Source organism: Pocillopora damicornis, chromosome 2, assembly GCF_964200805.1.
Source record: "Pocillopora damicornis chromosome 2, jaPocDami1.2, whole genome shotgun sequence".
Taxonomy (NCBI): domain Eukaryota; kingdom Metazoa; phylum Cnidaria; class Anthozoa; order Scleractinia; family Pocilloporidae; genus Pocillopora; species Pocillopora damicornis.
In genome coordinates, this window is record NC_142671.1 from 30724551 (window position 1) to 30748986 (window position 24436).

Sequence of the window (24436 nt, forward strand, 5' to 3'; positions counted from 1 at the left end):
TTTAATAAAGGATGAAACAGTTTCTATAATATGAGATAGGGTTCTGGACTAAATTAGTCTCGAGGTCCTTGAAAGATTATGCTCGGTCAAGGTTACTTTAAAAACTCTAAGTTTCGCAGCCAGCTGTATACTGCCAAATACCATTAAAGTTACTAAATGCTTCCCCCCATCGAAGACTCTGTAATTATACCGAGCGCCTCGTGCATTTTATTGTATAGATACATGGATAACAACAGCCTCGTACACCTGTCACCTGATCAGTTCCAAGGCCTGTCCAAACTGGAGGAACTGTAAGTAAACATTCGATGGAAATCATACCTGACGGCTCAAGTAACTATTCTTGACCAAATATATATTTAACTAACTTTAATTGATATTCATTTTTACTCTTGGTTGGAGGACATACAACTGCAAAAACAAGGAAGGAGTATCTCAAAAATACAAGTATTCAATATTTCTGTAGTTTTACAGAGGGTCAGTATGGCGACTAAACCTTTCTTTCCAACGTTTCGCTAAATTTTTAGGCCAATGTACTTTGACTGGATAAACCTCAGAAACCTTAGCAGAATTCTGAAAAAGATGCTTTGTCATCCAAGATAGCAACTACTACCTCGGATTTCTCTGGAAAAAGACAGAAAAAGAAGAGAATTAGAGATGAAGGGATTCCCCCAAAAATTCAGCAGATCAATGGAACAATGATTTTTATAGTAGTCCAAATAGAAACATGCGCGAAGTTTTGACATTTTCAGCAAGATAACCGCAAACTGCATATCAGTGTAACTATTACATATTTCTGGCTGTGAGTTTTTTCGTACCTTTTACTATGTTTTCAAAATCGGATAACCTTTGAAGTTATCATAGGGAGAGGACACTATATTTCTGATAATAATGATGTGTCCTCTTTGTTGTTCAAGGGCTGTTTTTGAAAACAATATCAAATACCTGCCGCGTGAAGTTTTTAAAGGCATGAAAAACATGATGTCTATGTAAGTATCTAATTCTAAACTTTCCTCTAAATAACGGTAACGAGGTATTGCAAAATTAGTAAAGGTCTAGTCGAGACGCAATTGTAGGAATCTCAGAAATGTACATTATCTGAGACGAATTCGTCTCAGGGAGATCAAGAGACCCACAAAGCTGCACACCAATAACACAGATAATTTTCTACCTCCCCCCCCCCCCTCCAGATCATACCCTATGGATAAAACCATGCATGACTGGACGACGAGATATTTGCGATAGCGGAAGTGAAAACAGCCTGAATAAGAGATCATACTAACTAGAAGTAGAGGGAACCACCAAAAGGCAAATCAAATAAAAGCTTGGGAGACACCAAGTCTTTGTAACCATAAAAACCAGATCTTGCTGAGGTATCCCTTTCCAGATTCAAACACTTAGTTTACAAAGACTTCTACCATGAAAACGGCTCGAGGGTAAGCATGACAATACTCATGAGGTTCTTTAAATCGCCATCGGCCACGCGGATAGAAAGGGATCTGGAGCCGTATTATCAATTGCGGCTTGTATAAGAAATATTTTGTTTATTCTTGATAATCGAACTGTCAATTTGAAGAAGTTCTCCGTAATATAAAAATTCGTGAAAATACTTATGTGACATTATTGTATGACGCACTACCCAATGTACGGTGAGGTTCTTTTCTCTTTGCAGAACATTTTGAACAAATGGAAGATATTGCCTTCCATTCTTGGCTAATTTTCTGTCCATTGTTGTTATAATTTATACTTTGATGCTTGTCAACTGACGCTTTACACTTTTCATTGTTTCATCGTTCTATAGGAGCTTTTATTTTAACAACATCCGTACCGTTACCAATGAACACTTCAAAGATGTCGCTCCAACTATTCGATTCCTGTGAGTATGAGTAAACTGGTAATATTCCAGGTGTGTTCAAACTACTTCGAGTTCAAGGGAGACAGATATTGTCGGTGCGACCTACACGTGCCGTAATCTCACGGATTAGCACCCCCTTCCCATTTTAATGAATGGACAAGTGATACCATTGGCCGAATTGTTTAAAAAGGAAAATGGAGTAAACAATTTTCACATACCTACCACCACTGATATACTAGAAGTGAGGATCGGCTTTGTACGTTAATGCACAGTTTATACTTTTATTTACGCCCAAGTGTTATATTCCTTGGGACGATCATAACTGGTCACAAAAAAAAGTTTGGAAAAAACTTGAGGGAGGGCCCCTCCCCATAAAGTACCGTCTCTGTAATGAGCGACCCATAGTTTCAACCTAAATTTGAAATGAGTGCACCAGGTACTCATTGGAGAATTAACAGCATATGAATATAACAAATAAAGACACTTCGGCATAGCCGGCTTGTGTAAGTACGTTTTAAATACTCAGTGACGAGTTATCCGTCTTCGGTGTTAGTTTTCTAGCAAATAGTTTTTGAGAATTGGCCAGGAAAAGGAACAAGAGAGAGCCGAAAAACGGATTAATACATAATGGTAATAGGACCAAGTGGAGTCCAATTCGGTCTGTAATCATACGAGTGATCAGCAAAATCGGACGACCGCGAGGCGGGAGTCCGATTTTTTAATCACGAATATGAATTGGACGACAAGAAGTCCTATTACCAATTAATCATAGACATTTGAATTTTCAAAAAAAACAAATGCACCTAAACGAATATCTCCAGTGGAGACAATTTCTTTAGTTAAAAATTCCTCCATTTTGGAAATTCCCCAGTTTTTCTTTGGATAAATGGTTGTTTCTATGATTATTTCGATCATTTCTGTGATTGGTGGATTAGCTGAGTGGACTTAGTACGATTTGCTGCTTCAACTGTCCGATTACAGATGTCTGATTATAGGCAACAGTCCGATTACACTGTCCTACTATCACTGTGCCGAATGATTAGCGAAAAATGAAGCTGCGAATCGAATGCACCAATAACATTTGAGGAATTTATAATGGTTGCGATTAATAGGCTGAAGATGTCGATGTAATCAAGAATAAGCGAGCAAAGTTTACCTAAATTGCTTTACTTAAATTTGCAGGTACTTCCATTACAACGAAATGCGAGAACTACCGCAGGGTTTCTTTTCAAACATGAAGTATCTAATAACTGCGTAAGTCAAGTGGAATATTCTCGAGGCGAGAGTTGAAAATTGAAAAATTTCATTTGTCGGTGCTTAGTTATACTGTACTTTTAGTATTTCTATCACACTTTCATTTTCTCAAAAATTTAGATCCTGTTACGGATCAAATTTGTCTTTTTTTCCCTTTTGTTGTTCATTTGAACTCTTTTTATGAACCGTAGGACTGTAGACACCAACCTGATGTGTTGCCATTTGACGAAGGAGGACGCAGATTGCGACTTTGCTTATGTCGACAGCTTCGCCAGTTGTGAAACTTTGTTCAGAAATCGAGCTCCTAGGGAGTGCCTCTGGGTGATTGGAATTATGTCGTTAGTTGGTGCTGTGTTTGTCATTGTGTGGCGGTTAGTGTTTAGGGAGAAGAAGAAGAAAAACAAGATACAGTCCATGATGTTGATACATTTGGCTGGGGCTGATGGACTTATGGGTGTCTACCTCATAACTATAGGTGTGGTGGATGCCAATTGGGCAGGGGAGTATTATTTGCATGACTATTACTGGCGTTCAAGTTTGACATGTCAGATAACAGGTGCCATTGCCGTGTTGTCAAGTGAGGTGTCTGTAATGACGATCTGTTTGCTTTCCGCCGACCGGATGAAGAATATTCTATTCCCCTATCGTGGAAAGTCCCTTTCACTTAAGGTTACGCACCTTTTGTGCTTCCTTATCTGGATTGTTGGTGGCATAGTTGCATTTATTCCCACGGTGGGCTTTGACTACTTTGGTAGTCGCCAGAAAGGTCATCACTTCTATGGCAGATCAGTTGTATGTCTGCCATTGCAGCTTTCCACCGATAAGCCGTCGGGCTGGGAGTACTCTGTTGCCATGTTTGTTGGTTTAAACTTTACCCTTGTGCTCTTTGTCGTTGTGGCATATGCGGTGATAATCTATAAGTTCTGCGCATCAAGCAGGCGCATGGCTAAGCAAGGGACCGAAAGAGAGAGGAGAATGAAAGCCAAGTCAAGGGCAGCCGATTTAAGGAGGGAGGCCTCGCTCGCCAAAAGAGTGTTCTTCATTGTTCTTACCGACTGTATCTGCTGGCTACCTATTGTGGCGATTGGAGTGAGGTCTCTCCTGGAAAAATCCTTCCGTACACCTGGTGACCTCGCAGTTTGGATCGCAGTCTTTGTTCTGCCGGTTAACTCTGCCATCAATCCCATTCTTTACACCTTGTCTACCCCACAGGTACACGTACTAATAACTTGAGCAGTTGGAAAAATATATATTCAGCAAATAAGTTAAAGTTTGCATTTGTATTCATCACTCGCAGATCACAGATCACATCTAAATTCGACAAGAATAAATAAGTGGAACACGAACCGCCAAGAAGTGTCTCACTTTGTATAATTTTACCGTATTTTATATATTGGCTCGTAAACTTGATCTCCACCATATTTTTGAGATCCCTGTGCCTCAGAAATCTCTTCTGTATGTAAAAGTTGCACGTTTTCACTGTATCCCACTCGGTTTGAGAGTGGCTGGAAAGCTGCACAAAAGTATTTTGCGCATTTGTGAGGAAATCAAAGATTCGAAGGGTTTAAAAACTGATGAGAAAGCACCATTTACTGATAGTAACCTCGTGTTTTGTTTCGATGTATTAAGGTTCGAGGAGTCATCAGAGCCAAACTCCAACCATTGTGGGATTATCTGATGGCAAAACTCGGCCGAAATCAAAATTTTGAAGGTAATTTTTGACACTTTCAAATAATCTTCCTTCATTTTGGGGAGTGTTCTTCTCGTTCTTTAATTTTTTTGGTTCATGCTATAAAGTTACGAACAGATATACCGTGGGTTAATCAATCAGATCGGCTCGTAAGCCAAGTGATGCTTTTTGGTTACCTACATGAATAAGAATAATGTATTTAGTGTCGCACGAGTTTGTTTGTTTTTTTTCATTTAAACACATAGGTTGACTCGATCTCAAATGATAAAAAAGACATTGCCTCATGAATGATTAATTTTGTTGTTGCTGATGTTTTGTCCGCTTGCTTGTATTTTTTCGTCAGTTCAAGATCAGGGAATAGAGATGAGAGTTATCGAAGAAGGTATGCATCATTTTCTTCTCCACAGACTAAAACACATTTCAGAACTCAACACCTAGTATTAAAAAACCAAGAGCGAAACAGAAAAGCCAAAGAAAAGCATTCATGTAACTTTGAAGCAATTTGGTTCGACCTTTTTGCCAGTTTAGGAAACATGTACAAAGTATTTGAGCCTTCAGTTTGGAATTTACAGACAACCATATTTTGAGTCACTTTAATGACCGCAATTTTTCTTTATATGTAATAAGCTTAATCCTATTTTGACTGATTGATAATTATTATTTAGTGCAGGGAAGACTTATAGATTTTGTCACCACTAACAATATTTCGCTTTTCATATCGTAAAACAAATAGATACCTATAAAAATCGCTCACAAAAAAAGTCGAAATAGGCTAAGAACACCAGACTTCTCGGCTGAGTCCAGTGCACCACGTTTTTGATGTTACCACATTTTGACGTCATCTGCGGTTATTAATAAACGGACGCACCGCGATATAGGCTACGTGTTTTGTCGACCGTGAAACTTTTTCAAATAATGGTTTTAATAAGGTATCAAAGCCACAAAGAGATATTCGGAAAGAGTAAAAACGGAGCGTAATTGATTAAGGACGGAGAAGTTACACAATGCGGTTACCAAATGCAAAAAGAACGATGTAGCTCGTTTAACAAATTTGGCGATTTGGCCAACTACAACTACCCGAGGAAACACTTTTTAATCTTATTCCCTTTTTGTGTTTATTTTATTGAACACAGTACAAAACCAAGAGGAAGTTGAGAGCGCTGACGATAGTGAGGATGAATCGCAAGAAGAACAAGGAGATGGTGAGCAACATGCAGGATCAGGCGAAGACAATGAACGACCTACTGAATCCCAGCAAGTTGACCATGAACAAGACGAAGAACCAAAACAAGCAAAAGTAGAATCTACTGAAGAGAAGCAAGTTGAATGTGAAGAAAACGAAGAACAAAAACAAGGCCGAAAAGAACCTACTGAACAGCAGCGAGTTGAACGTAAACAAGACGAAGAACCAAAACAAGACCAAGAAGAAGCCACAGAACAGCAGCAAGTTGACCATGAACAAGACGAAGAACCAAAACAAACAAAAGAAGAATCTACTGAAGAGAAGCAAGTCGAATGTGAAGAAAACGAAGAACAAAAACAAGGCCGAAAAGAACCCACTGAACAGCAGCGAGTTCAACGTAAACAAGACGAAGAACCAAAACGAGGCCAAGAAGAAGCCACTGAACAGCAGCAAATTGAATCTAAAAGAAACGAAGCACCAAAAGATGACCATGAAGAACCCAATACAAAGCAGGAAGTTGAACAAGATCATCATGCAGATTCAAAGGGAAGCAAAGAAGTAAGTGAGACGCGACAAGAAAAACAGGAGCTAAATGAAGACGATGGAAAACCTGAGCGAAAGTTGAAAGGAGACGACCAGGAATCCAAACAACAGGGCACTCAACAACAAGTAGAAGAAAAAGAACCGAATATCGACCAAGCAGAGCCTGATGAGCTAAAAGATGAGGGTAAACAGAAGAAAAGAAATGAAAAAGAAAATGAACAGCAACAAGAGCAAAATAAACGTGATGAGCAGGAGCAAGAAGAACACTCTGAAGGAACCGAAAAGCAGCAAGGTAATTGTGATCAAGAAGAACTAGAGCAAGACTATGTGGATCGTAAACTCGAGCAAATTGGGCAAGAAAAACCAAAAGGAGACGAGGAACATCCTAAGGAAGAGCAACTGGATTATGAACAACCAAAAGAAGACCATGAAGAACCTATGAAAGACCAACTGCAGCTAGGAAAACCAAAAGGAGAGAATCAGCAACCTAAACAAGAGCAACTGGAAACTGAAAAACCAAACGGAGAGTATGAAAAACCCAACCAAAAGCAACTGGGAGACGAGAAGTCAAAAGAAGCTTGTGGGGACTCCCAACAGCAGGCTGATGAGTCCACGGAAGATAAATCTTCACGACAGCAGCAGCTGGTTATGGACGAAGGTATGTTTTGCCACCCTCCATTTTCGCCAAAATTTAAAGTTTTGGAGTATTAATTTCTCGCTTATCAGTCTGGGTAGAGGAAAAATTTCTTCATTACTCCAAACCTCTTAGTTATTTGTTTTAAGCGACAATGTTAACTAAAGTATCATGATGATGAGTTACTTTGTTATTCAACAGGACAATACGAAGAAGATGATGCAGTACTGGATACACGTCTGTAATTGCTACCATTGACTCATCAAGTCCTTTTTAGTTCTAGGTATCGTTTTAGTAACAGAAAGGTTATATACCGTTATATCATGAAATTGATGCATTTACTTAACCAAGAGCATTAGAGAATAACTCATATAAGGTATTACAGTGACTAGTGTGAGCCCGCGATGTTTGTTTTCATTTTTGATAGTCTGAGTTGTTGTAGACAAGTACAAACAGCTACAGGAGAAAGAAAGTTAGAATGGTTTGCTAAATAGATAATCGTGAAAGCATGTTTACGGCCGTGTTGCGTTTCCAGTGTCGTCAGAAGTTTCCGCAACTGATTTTATTTCAATATTTTTAGATTTATTACTACTTATGAACATTATTTAACCATTTACTCAGCATTCAGTTGCATATATTACTCATTATTTATTGACTTTAGTCCTAGCATGTTCTTTAGTAGGTGGCTTAATTGTTATGACAATGCTACGCCACTAATCGTATTTACTCCACTGCACACATATATCAAGTGCACAGGTCAGATAATATATTTACATCTGACTCCTTTATTTATTCACCTTTGTTGTTAACCTACGATTTAAGTTAAAATTTTGTAGGAGCTTGCACAAAAATAGAAGAAAAAACTATCACATGAGTGAAACCCAAGTGAAAATGTTATAAAAAGTGTGAAACGTTTCATAATTTATTGTCAAGCCATTTAGTGTCTAATTAAAAAAAAAATATGAAAAATTTCAGCTCACTTTTTTTGTCTTCTAATAATTGAACCATCCTGGAGTTCAATAGCGTAAAGAGTATCTTATAACTGGAAGATCACCTTTCATGCTGGAAATCAATTCAGTTGCTGCAGGATTGTTCAAATAAGTTGAATCAGATTGTCAGTTGACTGATCAACCAATAATACGGGACTTGAGCTCCAGAGAAAGGTTCAAATTCAAGCACAGAAATGGTAGGAGAAGTTGAATGTAAAGATTCCATCGACAAGCTTTCTTGTTTCTCCATAAATTTTGAACGAAGATCATGCACTGTTGTCTCATAGAGTCAGTGACAATCCCTGGCTTAATATTACTTCTACCACCAGGATCCCGCTCTTCCTCACCCCGTGCAGATTCAACAATTTTCCATTCCCCTCGCCGTACAAGTAATGATCTGGAATTAAACTTTTGGTTTTTTCGGTTATTGGGAGGTAGTATTTACCCTTGTCTCCCGGATACACTCTCTCTCCAGCCAAATGACCAGTTAAAAAATCACACATGTCTAATACACAAAAACAGATTCCGACGGTTTTCTGATGGAATAGGCAGGTCTGGATAGAACCAGGAGTCGGCAGGTAGGGGGGTGATGGGGGGAGGTAGGTCGGAGTATTTTGGTTATGTCACAATCTAATCCCCCCACCCCCCCATTAGGCTCTTAGTATTCTAATGATTTAATTGACAGGTGTAATCATTAAGCACCGCCCCCCCCCCCCCCCCCCGTACTCCCATGTGCAAATACCCATATCAACAATCCATGTAAAGAAGGAAACTTAGACTTGTCATCACAAGTTAAAGTTTCCTTTTTTACTAATTTCATGAGTATCGTGATGACTTTGACGGGAGGAATTATTTCTCTTTGTTTTGAATCTTCTAAATTGGTCTTTTTGAAAACGTTTTGCTTCGTAACGGTCATAATCAGTGTTGTTTTAACTTGTGCTCAGACGAATGACATTCGTGTCATTCTGATCAAGTAGAGTACAATGAATGGCAAGCCTCAAAGTGATTTGCATTTTTTAGCTTTGTTTCCGCGTGATGAGGTTTGTAAAACGCTTTTTCGGCATAAAAGGTCAACCACAGTTTATCGCCTTGTTTGTTGTGTATTGTAACACTCAATCTGAGAATATCTTCCTCGTGTGCTTGCGACTCTCGTCATCTTTTCGCGATTTTTGTTGACTCGTACTAGTCTTCTCGCGGCCATTCCATAGAGTGCCTGACATATTTCATCGCTGTAACTGCAACATCACCAGAGATTTCACTGAATTTAGGTAAGGTAAATAACTAGACGTACCTTCCTGGTACGCTTCGGCGGTAAATCAGGCTCGTTTGTTATCGCCAGAGGTATTTTGGCTCGACTGCTTACCAAAATGGTACGATTAGGTGAGAACTGGGTAAGAGATCTAACAGATCACGTAAGAAAGAATACGTGTACGGTTGTGGCGAGCGCTAACAGAAGCGAGAAGAGCGAGAGATTTGCAACAGACTGTATTTTAGTACAAAGCGAAAGGCAAAAAGGTTTAAGAACTTCATTGGCTTCAGAGGGCGAAGTCCAACATCATATCACAATCTGCCGCTTCAATTAAACAATGGTCGAAAGTAAAAGTGAGGATTCTGACACAACTGTGAAGAGAGCCGAGGTGAGTCTGTATGTTTTATTATTTCAACGTGCGATCCTTTAAAAGTTTCAGGGGATTACTTTAAAAATCTTGCCCGTGCTAAATAGGGCATGTGTGGTGCTGAGGGTTTTTGGTAGATTTTTTTAAAGAAAGCTCTTCGTAGGTAGGTCGATTATTGTAGTGGACAAACTCGTCAGAAATACACCATTTGTTTATTAGCTGTTAGTTCAATGTGGTTAACGAAAAAATAATGAAAATATCTTTGAACAAGGAGCTCTTCCTTGTCACTTACTATTTTTAAATAGTAAGTGAAAATAGTAAGTAATAGTAAGTTAATAAAATAGGTAGTCAGGTTTGATGAATTTTAAAAGTGTAACAGTTGCATTAATATGGCCAACTTTAATTAAAGGGAAAGGAAAGTGGAAAGGGAGCATGCCTGTATGTGTCCTCAGTAAAAAGTTCAGATTCAACAACAATCATCATCAAGAAGCTGGAGTCATTAGAATTTACTGTTATCAAGGAATCAAGCATTGCATCAGCTTCACAGTTATGTGCCTCCATGAGGATGGCTCTTATTGTGTTGGAAGACTGTGAAGAAAACAATTTCATTGAGACTATCAAGTAAGTATCCCCTTTGTTTGTAAGTCTTTCCATTCTTAAAGACTTCATTGTGAGTGGTCAAATAAAGTTCAATCAAATGCATGATAATATACACGAAAAAATTATACACTTCTGTTTGGGCTGCAAACAAGTGAATTTTTCATGCAGCACAAGTGCAAAGTTGTAACACAAGCACAGATTTTAAATAGTGTGTTGTTAAAATTGTGTATAAGCACTTGTAAAATTTTTCAAAGACTACATGTGTACAAACTGCACTTGCCTTATGCACTCTTGCAATTATGTTGTCTTTGAAAAATTTACTTGTGCTAATATCAACACCAAATTGTATTGAGAAGTTATTACCTGAACAGGATTCCTTTAAAATGCTATATGTATCACATGCAACTACATTAACTGAATTAGCATTGCAAAGATTTCATTTTGTGGATTGTGGACAATAAGTGACAATATAAACTTCAGGGTAATTTTCACTGGCTTTTTGAAGCTTTTAGCTATAAGTTCTCTGTGAACATTTTGCTCAATCTCTCTCCACCAAAATTATTTTGTCCTTATGTATTTTGCTTGCTTCCCAAAAAATGCTGTAGATTCTTTTCCCTGCCAGGGCCTCAATGGCTGTTTCAATGAATAAATATACTTGCTCATCATAACCTGTTTTGTTTCAACAGATCACCAAAGGCATGCAATGAGTACACACCCATCGTATTTATTTCCTCTGGACCCCTGTCAGGTAAACCTGTTCCTTTCTCCCAGAGGTTATTGTATATCACCATCATGGTAACTGGCCAAAGCAGCTTCCTCTTATTCTTTATGAAGGGTAATAAGACCAATTATATATTAAGTTCTTTGAGACAGAGCCAACCTCCTTGACCAGTGGTACAAGAAGAGGCTCTGCAGAAATGTAGGTATTGTTGAAACAAATTTTGAGAAAAAGAGAGTGGTCTAAAATCTATTGTTTATTGTACCTGTAATGATGAAGCTATGTCATTGAAGCTTTAAGGGCCATTGATTTTCCATCTCCTTTCATTTTTTCCTAACATCTTGCTTGGGTTAATACAGTAGTAAATGATAGAGAGGTGTGATGTATTGCATGCCTACCAAAAATAACAACCTTGCAAAGTCAAGTGCATGTACATGTAGGCACATCTTAGATATTTTGCCCCTTCTAACTATTGGTTCAAAGATTTACAATGTGTTTTTGAACATGTTTCTTGTGATATAGCGTGTAAATATATACTGTTACAGAAGGCAATAACAAAAAGTAATTATAGCCTTTTTATAAAGGGTAACTCAGCGACAAGTTTCCTACATGTAGTAATTAACAACTCAAAGACTGACTTGTTTGAACTGTTCTCAACAATGATTTGATCTTTTTATTAAATCTTTTTTACTCCTGATTGTAGCGTGCAATTTTTCTTAGTATTGATTGACAGTTGCTGCAATGCTGTTACGACTACAAATTTACAAGTTTTTCCTAGATTCTGTCAGACACTTGATGCAAGAGCAGTACATTGATGAGCTTGTGTTCAAATGCTTGACACTGGAGTGTGATTTGGGAAGTGCAGTAAATCGTCTGATAACGCAACCAGGACAATTTGCAGGTACATGTATCTATCATGTAGAGTTTGGTCGAGTCATGCTTACTTTTTTCATTGTAGAACGCCTTACATTATTTTTCAGAGTATATTCAGAGTGACAGGGAATTTTGAGTTGTGTGTTATGCATTAATCCCTCTTTGAAAAGATTACGTTTCGAAAAGAGTGACAAAACAAAACAAAAGAGAGGGAAAAAAAACCAGGATAGTAGTCAATCTAACAGTGGATTACTTTTTAAATTACCCAGCCAATTGGTATGTGCTTTGACTTAAAAATTAATTCATTTTTTACTGTTACTAAGCAATGGAATTAACTGCAAGCAAATCAAACTACCAAACCAAATTCTTTTTAATAATTGGTAGTTCATCTTGTGAAACATGTTGGTTCTGGTTTTCAGTTTCTCCCTGGACATACAACTCTTTTGTAGCAAATGCTAAACAAATATCATTGAGCAATGAGGCTGTGTGCATATTGAAAATGTTGTTGGGAGCCATACACAATTTGGTCCCTTAAAGAAAATTGTAAGGGCATTTGAGGATTTCTTAAAATGTTCTTTCAGTTACATATTTAGATTTGACTTAAATTCAGCCCATTTCCTATTCATGTTATTGTGACATGCAATATAGCCCTCTTCAGTCTGGTGAATACTTGCAAACCTTGTAAATCAAAAATATAGTAATATAGTTGCCAAATAATAATGTGATTCATGTAGCTTTACAAGGGAGACATTGTCCTAAAAATTTCTTCAAAATATTGCTGCAGTTACTCCTAAATCAAAGAGGCCTGGCATTGTAAGAAAAAGGAAATTTGATAAAGCTTTTCTATCATCAAGGAACAATGATTGTGAAGGTATGATATTTGATTCAGTGCTTAATCTAATGGAACAAGCTGGGAAAGGAACCAATACATTTATAACTTGCATGCCTTTGAAAACTGCATACCACTTGTTCCCTCAAAATGATAGTTTTCCCTGCTCATAAGTGGGCTAGTTGTGGCAACTTGTCTGCTTCACAGTATGTGTTTAGCGCTTGTTTTGTAAAGATTTGATAATACTTGATACTGTATTCTTGAAAAGTTTTGAATTTTTGACATTAACACTGCTTCAATGTAAACCAAAAGTTGGCCGCTGACATACAGTAATGTACAGTACTTACTTACAGTATATGAGATGAAGCAACTCATCCAGCAGCCTAAATGAAGCAATAATTATTTAGTGTTAGTAGTACAGTCATGCACTTGAGAAGAAGTTTTGAGTTTAATCCAGCTGGTGGTTTTACATGTATGTGATAGTCTGATGCAATGCAGAATCCCTCTAATTCCATGTTTTAACCAGGTGCTGCAGCAGCAAGTCCTAAAGAATGGCAAATTCCAGCCTCAAATTGGGGTCTACATGTACCTTCAGTTTCATCATATTTACATGGCTATGACAACACACAAAGTGCATATAATCACATTAATCCACTCTTGATGTCTTTATCACCTATGCATCAGCAAGACTATCATGAGAAAAAGAGTGGTGTGCCTATCCCAGCAAAACAGATGTCATGGGGTGGTTTGGACAACACACAGCTGCTGCCACATCATCCATATCACTATTATCGTCATGTTACAAATGGGAAAAGTAATGTTCATGTAAAGAAAGACAGAGGTGGCACAGAGAGCACCATTATGTCTAGTGGGTTTATGCAGAGTGGTAAGAAGCAACCTTCAGTGGTTACAAAAGAAGAGGGCAAGAAGCAGGCCATTGAGAAAACGCCACAAGATATTTCCTCCACGAAACAAAAAGAGGCAAATAAAAGCTGTGATGGAGCAAGTGTTAATTCAAATGACAAAAACAATCAATCTGGAAAAAAGACCCCAAAGACAAAAGCTGATAAAAGTGATAACAGAAACCAAGAAAAGAATGTGAATGCAGAAAGTTGTTCCCCAAGGTATACTTTTTTTTTCAATTACTCATACCATATATAACTAAACAGTTTTCCTAAGATGTAAGACTGTATATACAGTGTACTACCAGTGCTCGGAGCTGACTTTTTATCCTATTGACCAACTCACTGGTGACCCCCATCTCTGACCCAGATGATTTTTATTCACCTGGGCAGGTATACAGTTGTTTCTTTGTGGCATATAGGTGATTTCTGCAATCTCAACTGTTGTATTTCTGGAGATTACATAATTATACATGTGCCTTGAGTTCTCTTTTCCAAACCTTTTTTGTTACCCTTGACAATAAGAGCTGGAGACTCAAAACCACACAAATGTATCATTGTTTACATTGAAGAAGTCTGTATGGAAAATACTCAATTGTAGAAAGCTTTGAAATTTGCCTTTTAATCAGTGGCTATCAATAAACATCAGTCACTGTTGAGCAGTGAAGTACAGTAATCTTTTTCTGATCAGTTATTTTTAGTTTTATTTTTATTATTAGTAAGAACCTGATCTTGGTTGGTTGACTTAGTTGTCTTCATATGTTGTGAACTCCAATAATTTCATCCCAGAAGCAATAAGCTGACACATTTTTGGTTATTTATTTGTTTAAAGTTCAGTAAACAAAGGTGATACTACTGGACTGAAGAGAAAGAAACCAAGGTCTACAGGGCTGACTTCCCTTGAACGGAAAGAACATCACTTGGACAAGGAAAAGAAAAGAAGGTCAGAAAATTAACAGTTGCTCAATAGATCTGCCATTGCAGTATGTGTTTAGCACTTGAAATGCAGCAGCTCTATCTTTTCATTAATTTTTTGTCTAAAAGGGAGACTGTATGGGCTGTAAGTCTGATTCTGAACTGGTTGTTGATTGTACTCCACATGTGGCTGTTAGTTCCTTATCTAAATTGCTGAGTTGTCCAAGTGTGATGAGAGGTTCATAGTTCCAGCTTATAATGTTCCGGCCAATAAAACAAGATGTAATCACGTTCTTGACTGTTTAATAGGCATCCATTACTAGGAGGCCTAGAGAGATATAGTCAAATCCTTGTCTGCTTAGGAAAATCTGTTGCATTCCCAGCCAACCAAGCTCCTGTTGTTTGATGGCTGGATAAGGACAGTTTAAACTCAAATATTGCTTTCCAGTAGGCAAGCACAAGGAGAACAAACTACTATATGCTGTTTGGTTGCCAATGATTTATCTAGTCAATAATTTTATACATCTTCAACCCTTTCACTCCCACCACAGACCAAGAAGGGTGAATTTCTCTTGCATGCAATATTTACATTTAGATCTCGAGGGTGAAAAGATTACACTTCCAGGGACCAGGGATACACTTTTGGAAAGTCATCATAATTTTACAAGCCTGAAGCCAGAATTCAATATAATCTAAATCTGAGGAATTATTAGTGTGGTGCGTGTACATGTAGCTGTAAAATCAATCCATTATTTTTTTTTATAACAGCTTTTAAGCTGTCATCAATAACTTCAATAGTTATTTGAAACTTTTTAGAGATGCACCCAGGAGTTTGAACAATTATGAAATATCTATAAGTAAGTCGTTGTTTTTTCTCTGGTAAAATATAGAGAGCGAATCACAAAGTCATGGCACTGGTTGCGGCAGCTTGTGCCAAACTGTGATCCATATGCAGACAAGGCCACTGTATTTGAGATGTGTGTTGCATATTTTCACCACTGCTGGAACAACCATGGTCCCCTCTTACAACAGATCAACAAGGTATGTAGTACAAATGTTATAGTATGGTCAAGTGAAAACAAGCTAAGTTACATGTTGTTACGTTAAACAGTTTACATGCAGAAATCTTATAATTACAATGTATTCTCTCAGAGGAGACAAATCCCAAAGAGGAAGGAATTACCCAAGAAGGAACAAGGATTGAAAATTTTAAAATTTTGGCAGTTTGTATAGATGGTCAAACCATAATGTACATAATACTGCACAGCAGCACACAAATAATATGAATGTTTTACTAACTCATTATGAGGAAATTAAAAAGGTTTTCAGAAATGATGTCTCTGCTAAGTCATCAAGATTGTAGGAGTGTGTTAGAAATTATTGCATAACATTAAATTTACGTAAACTCACTTGTTAAACAATTTACTTCAAGGCTTTCTTGTGATATTTTGTTGTCACTGTCATGGGCTATTCTTTTTCTTGCAAGCTCAATTTATGCTTTCTTGCTCAACAACAGAAAAATGGCTGTGACTAAAATATCATTATTACAGAAACCACTTACACCACTTAGCTGTAGCATGTCATAAAATTTGGCCCAGCTTTTAGCAACACATGTTTGCTGTTGATTGTTGTTTAAATAATGATGAGAATTAAGAACCAAGCCAGTATCTTCCTGGAACTATTTTACTTTAAAAATACCACAACTCTCACAGTCATTCTCCCAATGGGAGAGACCTTGTGGCATTCTGATGTTTGGTCATGCATTAAGAATTTGAATCACATTGAGACCTCGTGGCATTCTGATCTTTTGGTTACACGTTAAGAATTTGATTCACATTGACACTACACATATACTTCAACAATTTTTTTTCTTTCAAAACAGGATTTTTCATCATTGAATAAAGTCACCATTTCCTTGGAGGACATGGAGAAGAAAGTCAAGGAAGTTCTTTCAAATGAAAGAAAAGCATTTGGAACTAGGGAAGAGCAGTCATGAAAGCTTGAATGTATAACCAGAATTTACCTGAGTGAATGTCCTCCGTAATTCACTTGCTTTAAAAAAGTCTCAACATGTACAGAAATCCACAATTATTTATTACAATACATGTGACAATACACAAAGTTACATGTTGGATTTAGTGATAGCATGAAGAATTGTTTAACAAAATGTTTTGTAAACAAAATAGTGAGGAAATCAAACTACTAAAACATTGCAACAGTCTGGTATTTACAGTTTGAATAATTTTTTTAAATCCTAATTACTTATCCAAGAGCTTTTTGGCAATAATAAAGTTGATTTATTTCATTTCTTCCTTTGCAGTTTTTAACTTTTAGACCCTACAGTTTAATGAGTAAAGATGTACATCTATTCTTTTCAAAGCTCTATTCAAAATACATGCAACTGACTTTTATGTTAGAGGTTGTGAGAGAAGTACACACTTGTAATAAATAAATCTTTATTGAATTTTGGAGGTGAAAAGCAGTACATTTCAGAAATACTTCAGAAGTAAAACTGAGACAATTAAAAAGTTTAAAACTAACAACAGTTTCACTGAATAAATATTGTGCCGATAACCACATAAAATAAAGCTCTGCTTATTCAGTTCTAGCAGCCAAACACTGACAATATTCTGCATCATTAGAGGCAGTAATTATTAAGTTCTCCAAAGAGGGTAATGTATATTGAATACACAGTATTTTGCAAAAAACACATGAAGTGAGGTATAACTTTTAAAATTAGTTATGACTGTTTGTAGGCATCTACAGAAATAATCAGCATCAAGCGTGTCTAGACCTCGAAATACAAACTTGTTCATGACTACACACATTTGGCATTTCAGGCATAATTATGTGATATGCCACACTGAAGTAGTCCATATAATTATTTCCATTTCAATTTAAAATTTGCAATATATCACACTTCTGTTGGATATATAAAGAATACACATCTACTTTGCTTGTTCTTCAGAATAGTGGATCTCTGATATCAAAGGAAGTGTGTTCCTGTCAAATAAGAAATAGATGCAATTGTATGTGTAATTGTAACATGATATTAATATTAACCTTTTGTGGCAACATTTATGGCAAGAGAAGCTAAAGTACTCACATCAACTCAGAAACTTGTTGGAAGTTGAAAGAGGAAGCTCTAGGCTCGTGTCTGCTCGTGTTGTTGAAGAAGCAGTTACTGTCACTGAAAACGTTCTTTTTCTGAACTTTCCTCACTTAGTGAGTAACACCTCACAATTGAGTGTCATTCATGTGGGTTTAAACCATTCACTCTAGGCTTTGAACCAAGTAACCTCATGAACCTCCACATAATTTTCCATGGAGTATATTGTACAGTAGCATATAATGCAGCAACAATAATGTGCAAATAAAATTAAATATAAATAAGTTAATAAACTAAATTCCATCTCACCCCAGCTAGCATCATTCGTTTGCCTTCCATGAATGCCAAGTCACTGAGATTCTTCTGCCGCAACACATTTCCATCGTCATCTGTCATATTAAATACAATAGCTTATACATTAAAGGCCAAAAGCAAACCTTGTGTATCTCAACACTGTGAGGAATACTGATATCATATCTAATATATCTGAGCTTTGTCATGGACTGGATAAAATACCGAAACAAATTAAATGGAATGTGGATTTGATTCACATATTTAAACCAATAAACCTATTCCAGGTGAATCACAGGTACATGTACATGTACATGTACATGCATTCGATTACACTTAAAACAGAGAAGAAGCTGCTGAACAAATTTCCAAGATCATGGTATCAAAACTACCATGATGGTAATGAGATGAAGGTAGCTTCCTAAAAATAGAGGACTAGCCTAGTTCTGGCCAGATTCTGGCTCTTCTTGACAGCTTTGAAACATAGATTAGGTTGTAGAAGCAGGAGCCCTAACTACTATGAATCATCGCATACCTAAAATGATGGTGCTAAAGGAGTCAAGTTGTAAACAGCACTAGTATCATCTTCATATTAACTACCTGACATAAAATCACGTACCTGAGCTGCTGTCTTGTTTCACCTCAGAATCAAATAAATCTAAGGCTTCTGATGCACTTTGCTGAGCCCTTTCTTTGAATTCTTCAAAGCTATTATGTACTCTAAAAAAGTGGATAATGGTGAATTACCTTAAAATCCCTAAAGAGAAGATTGTCAGCAAAGAACATGACACTAAAATCAATGGCTCCTGGGAAGGATTGTACAGTACATTACATTGTTACATGTTCAATGTCAGAAGAACTTTTTATAGTATGACAAGGTCATCATGTGGTAAATCCAACTGTTCTGATTGGTTCTTACTTGGTTGGGAGTTTCTCATACAGACATTTCCATGGAAACAGTCATAACCTTTGTATTTTTATTCTCCATAAGCAGCAAATAGAAAACAAACAAGTCTGGTCTGAGTGCCATATAATAAATAGAGAATAATACATGGGCAGGTGTTGATGTGGAATTTCTCTTCAAATTTTTAACTCGAATGCTCATGAGTGAGTGCAGCAAACGAGTGAGATGTCAAGTTGAACACAAGAGGAGAAATTTCATATCTACAAGTTGTGTTAATTACACTTTTCTCAGGGCTGGAAATCCTTGTGTAACACCTTAGTTTATATAATAAATAGAGAATAACACAAGGGCACATGTTGATGTGGAATTTCTCTTTAAGTGTTTAACTTGGTAGCTCAAAAGTGAGATGTTAAGTTAAACATAAGAAGAAAAATTTCATATCTGCAAGTAACCACACAATAGCCCTTTACTGAGAAGAAAAGTCAACTTTATTAATGAATGAATGAAAATGAAACAATAGACAATCCCTGAATAAAATTCATAAAGTATTTTGATGCTAAGGCTCGAGATGGAAAAATATGTTGAAAGTCCCCACCACAAACACAAACAATGGGTGTTTCAGTAATTTTCAACATACAAAATTCTCAGTTATTGATTTGGTCCTTACTGACAAAAGGAATCTTTCAGGAAAATGGCCAAAATCTGCCTGTGGCAAATCTGTTGATTTTTGTTCTCAGTCGTGAGAAATACATTACCAAAGCCACTCATTACATAACTTTTGGTTTTTCTTTCTGTATTTTGGTTTTCTTCCCCTTCTAGAAAAGTTTGCACATGGATTTTTCAGTGTTTTAGAGGCCATAATCCAAAAAAATTGCAACAAACAACCTTGGATTGAGAATGGTGAAGGCTTTGCCATTCATTTATCAACCTGACTGAGTGGCACAAAAGGCAAGGATGTGTCAGCAGCTGATTGGCTATATCAAACACATGTAAAAAAATATAATTGTTTTTTTTTTTTTATGTGAGTTGTTACAGCTTTTCTCAGGGCTGGAAATCCTTGAATAGCACCATAGTTAATATGATAAACTATTAACTAAACTTGCTTGCCCAAGCCATACTGAGGAATATTGACCCAAGGAGTGTAATGACACAAGCTCATATCAATAACATTCTCAAGGAGGATCCCATTGCTGGGTGAAAGCCTTACAGACCTGACACAGACATCTGAAATGTGTTTAGTGTCTGTAAATGAGAAAACTTTGAGTAGAACTGTTACTGTTACACTGTAAAACAAAGACAAAACCAAGGAGAGATTCTGTACATGAAATCAATGTTAAAGTAATAACAGGAACAAATTTTCACTTACAGATCAACAGCTTCTTCATTAGTTGCACCCCAGGTGTCTATGCTATAGAAGCAACTTTTCATAAATTTTAGGACTTGCCTGAAAGAGTCAGAGTATGTGGCTTTTAATTCCTAGGAGACTCGCAAGTTTTTTCTCCGGGTAATGCTTGTGACATCAAGCGCAAAATTTACAGTATTACTCATTCTGTAGTTATATAACCAATGGAAAGCAAAATAATTTATCCAATAATTATAGTCTACAAGACTATACTTGGTAAGTAAAAAAAGTTAGAGTGAAAATTGTATGAGACACAGACTTACCATATGCTGTTTTTACCCCTTTCCCACTGAGGAAATGACTCATCCAGATTGAGGACACTAGAAGAAATATTACTGGGTTAGAACTGTAGCTACAGTTTGGAACAGTTTAATTGTACCTGCACTGCACTCTATGTTCTGTGTAGAAGGTTTGTTGAGAGTTTTGAGCTGCAGAGTCACAAGGTCACCAAAAGATAGCTGTCTTGCTACTCACAGAGCTCTCTCAAAACTGGCATTTGAAATTAGAACATACCACAAAAGCTAATTATGAATTCACATACATTTATACTACGTGAACCTTATCATGATATCACTGACACATTTTAAAATGTCTCTAAAACAATAGAGCATTTTAACACAACGTCGTGATGGAAGAACCTCAAAAGTCATAAAATTTTTGTTTCATTGTAGAAGTCATGAAATTCTATTGAAGATAATGGAGAGTCACAAGAAATTGATATACGTTGAAAGAAAAGGAAAGCCAAACAATCCAATTATACAATTATCTGCTGTATAGCTCAATAGAACTAATCTGTTTATGCATAATGAAAATATTTAAAAATCATCCTGAAAAAATCATGGAAAAATGTGGTATTCTTTTGTTTCAAAGTCAGTACAGTTATATGTAGGCACCATCAACAAATGTTTTATACTTACCCATTCACTGGATTTACTTGTGGATGAAACATAGGTGTGGTCAATTTCAGAAGAGGTCGACTATCAGGAAAACTGGTAATTAAAAAGAGATCAAAATATATAATAATTAATATGTCAATTAACATATCTTAATATTAATATAAGTATGTAATGAATGTGATGTATGTGAACTTGAAAGATGATCCTTTTTAACTGATTTACATGTTTACATTTCATCTACTTAGTTAATTCACTACAAGGCCACCATTTAAACCAGCCTTAGCTGAATTGGACTTATCCATACAAATAAACATGTAGCTTGTAAACAAAAAAATAACTTATGAAACGTAATTTTACAAAACATATCACCAATTGAAATGAGCTTTTTTTTAAAATGTACTTACTCATCTTGGAGAATAATTATAAACCTGAAGATGCCATCTCTGTAAGGCCCAGCTCTGACAAATATTACTCCATGCCAGACTAAAGTAAACAAAATTACAGTAACTTTGAATTGCACCAAGAACGACCAGCCATATTTCTTTTATACCATTGACTGTATCTCTATCTACCCTTCCACACAAGTGATGAAAACATGTTCTGTTGGCCTATCAAACTTCAATGTTCTGACAGAAAAGCTCCAAAGTTTTCCTTCCCATCTTTAGTAGCACTATTCACTCAATGCTGTTCCACAGTTTATTTTTCAAAAGATGAAAGAATTGAGAAGAATTATGTCTGATCACTGAACTATAAAAGAGTTTTTGGCCAAAGTTGATCCTGATCTACCACTCACATTGAAAGGCTGCCCTTGCTTGGTTTAACCCTTTCAGAGATACAATCTTCATACAACATTCTCCAAACATCTGTGCACAAATGGAGCTGTGCAAGATCTATCACTTTATTTTGCAAGTTGATGAATAACTTGAGGTATGCCACATTTAAACCTTCTGCTTCCTATGTTGAGTGCAAATGCCATTGCCAATCACCATCAAAAAGCAGGAAAACCTTCTCAAGTGGGCAGGCAATGTAAAACCTTTACCCTAATGAGCAGGAAAACTTTGACGTTTTTATAACAATCATGTGTGGAGGGGTAGATGCAATCAACGATATAAAGCTAGTGTACAATTTATTCTTCCAGTCAATAATAACATCTGGCAGAACAAATAACATCTGGCAGGTGTAAGTCCTACCTAATTCCACTATCATGCTTACAATCCAGTTGAGTTTAGCTGCAAGGTTTAAAAACTTTCAAGATAGTTTTTCCAATATTGTTTTTCCCAGACTGTGTATATATCAAGTTATGGATGCACTAGGGAAGGACTGTGTACATATCAAGTTATGGATGCACTAAGGAAGGACTGTGTATATATCAAGTTATGGATGCACTAGGGAAGGACTGTGTATATATCAAGTTATGGGTGCACTAAGGAAGTTTGGAGAGCACTTAAGAAGCTAGAGTTGCTTAAGGTGCAGCAACTCTTACGCTTCTCTTGTGCTTTCCAAACTTCCTGCATGCATCCATAACTTGATATTCACATGCTAAGCATGAACCAGTTCTTTAGTGTCAAACATTTTTTCAAACCACTCTCATTTCCATTATTTTTGTTTATGATCACAATGAATACCAGGCTGTGGTTGTTCGAAGGTTGGATAGGACTATCCACTAGAGAAAACTCTATCTGGTGGATAAGGCTGTACATTTTGCCACCGGATTGCAATTCATTCATTGGGTAGCATTATCTGCCCTTAATACAACTAGACCTGGAACTAGAAACATTAATATTTTTCATGTGGTTTTAGTAGAACATGGTTGAATATTGCAACTTATTCTAAAAATATTACACCACAACATTCAAGACTATAAAACAAACAGTGAATAAAGGATGCCAGTTTAACAACAAAATTGTATCATATGTACTACATATGCCTCAGTGTAGAGAACTGACCTTGTAATGACTTCAGTGATGGTATTACATAAACTCCAGAGAGAGGATTTCTTCCCATACACTTGCTACAAAGAGACAATTTTTTCCAAATAATTACATTTTTTAAAAAGTAAGAAATTTCAAAGCATACACTCATTCTATAATTATTGGAGGTTTAGCATTTTAAATATACACATGGACATCTTAAGTAAGAGTTGCCTAGAAGTATTTTTTCATGAGTCTACAAGGATGAGGAAAAATATTTCCTTGAACAATAAACAAAATGTCTGCAGGCATTGAAGATGTATGTTAAATTATAAACATATTCAGAACTCAGACACAGGACTGAGGGGGAAAGACTCAACATTTTTCATTTAATTTACTGACTACAGATTATGTTCAGAACACAATGCTGTTTAAAATGTATAACTAACATAATTACTCTAACATGATAATTTTGTTTTGTTTTTTTATTAACAGAGTTGATAATGTAAATTGGCCACTGTAAAAAGTTTAAAGCTGACGGTTTGAGCATTAGCCCTTCATCAGAGCAAATGGAGGAATCATGGGTTGTGTGTGTGGTTATATTGTTGTGTTTATATGTGTATGATTATATTCTGGTTTCAGTTTTACAGCTGGCAAATCCTCATCTGTCTAAACATCAGTGAACTCCCGTGAACAGTAAGACAATTCTAGACTATCATGGAGTATTATGAAATCAACTACTAGCAAAGTTGTTGTCCAAAAGAAATTGGTTAACTTAAAATTGGCAATTCGTCATCGAATCAGAGATTAAAAGAAGAAAATCCACTCACTATTCAACCATGATGGCGTGCTCCCGGAAAAACGTCCCAAAATCTTGACTCGTTGCGCAACTTTCATTTTCTGCTCTAATATGTATTCTCTCTTCGTCCGTCTTCGTCGCCAAAGTGCTGCTCTCACTCACTGATCGAACTAGCTTTGCTATACCAGGGTACGAAGGGATCAGTTTCCGGGCGGCTTTTAGTCTCTCGCTGAACGTCGAACTGGGAGAGAACCGTGATTTTAAATGGCCGGAAATTTCGGTGGTTTGATCATCTTCCTCTTTCGATTCCTTCTCATGATCTGGACTTAGCGAACGAACAGGACTTATGGAAGGCATGATAGAAGCCACAGACAAACAAGATGTTTGAAGAGCGTTAGATATGGGCAGTCAACGCCGGAAAATCTTTTGAATGTGTCTCTGTCGGTACACAAAATGGCGTGGCTGTATCCAATACAATGGTATGCAATCGTATCGAATTTCGATAGCTGTCACGTACTGGTATTCAA

The 24436-nt window shown here is 36.7% G+C and overlaps 3 protein-coding genes across 4 annotated transcripts in view; 2 read left to right on the forward strand and 1 right to left on the reverse strand.

Moving 5' to 3' along the window:
• The window catches only part of LOC113681246 (uncharacterized), a 43437-nt gene extending 35312 nt beyond the window's left edge, over nucleotides 1-8125 (forward strand). The window contains exons 14-22 of the mRNA XM_089198363.1: nucleotides 219-290; nucleotides 915-986; nucleotides 1799-1873; nucleotides 3035-3106; nucleotides 3298-4318; nucleotides 4736-4817; nucleotides 5140-5178; nucleotides 5930-7180; nucleotides 7358-8125. Coding sequence (XP_089054489.1) covers nucleotides 219-290; nucleotides 915-986; nucleotides 1799-1873; nucleotides 3035-3106; nucleotides 3298-4318; nucleotides 4736-4817; nucleotides 5140-5178; nucleotides 5930-7180; nucleotides 7358-7401 — 2728 coding nt within the window. The 3' untranslated portion in view covers nucleotides 7402-8125. The remainder of the gene's footprint in view (nucleotides 1-218; nucleotides 291-914; nucleotides 987-1798; nucleotides 1874-3034; nucleotides 3107-3297; nucleotides 4319-4735; nucleotides 4818-5139; nucleotides 5179-5929; nucleotides 7181-7357) is intronic.
• Nucleotides 8126-9351: 1226 nt separating this feature from the next.
• On the forward strand, nucleotides 9352-18020 carry LOC149050820 (uncharacterized). The gene is made up of 9 exons (XM_089198366.1): nucleotides 9352-9782; nucleotides 10171-10382; nucleotides 11048-11109; nucleotides 11858-11980; nucleotides 12737-12823; nucleotides 13308-13905; nucleotides 14516-14626; nucleotides 15489-15639; nucleotides 16481-18020. Exons 1-9 carry the CDS (start codon nucleotides 9732-9734, stop codon nucleotides 16592-16594), a joined length of 1509 nt encoding a protein of 502 aa, XP_089054492.1. The 5' UTR covers nucleotides 9352-9731; the 3' UTR covers nucleotides 16595-18020.
• Nucleotides 17038-24349, reverse strand: LOC113686122 (protein crossbronx homolog). 2 transcript variants are annotated; one of them, XR_016184434.1, is made up of 9 exons: nucleotides 23941-24349; nucleotides 23147-23211; nucleotides 21605-21683; nucleotides 21222-21293; nucleotides 20568-20624; nucleotides 20269-20346; nucleotides 18618-18718; nucleotides 17705-18096; nucleotides 17038-17601 (listed from the first exon to the last, which is right to left on the reverse strand). XR_016184434.1 is itself a non-coding variant. In XM_027203723.2 (9 exons), exons 1-9 carry the CDS (start codon nucleotides 24264-24266, stop codon nucleotides 17563-17565), a joined length of 897 nt encoding a protein of 298 aa, XP_027059524.2. In that variant the 5' UTR covers nucleotides 24267-24349; the 3' UTR covers nucleotides 17038-17562. The 2 variants fall into 2 exon arrangements, 1 of the variants encoding a protein (XP_027059524.2); XM_027203723.2 differs by having other exon boundaries at nucleotides 18017-18096.
• Between the last annotated feature and the right edge of the window lie 87 nt (nucleotides 24350-24436).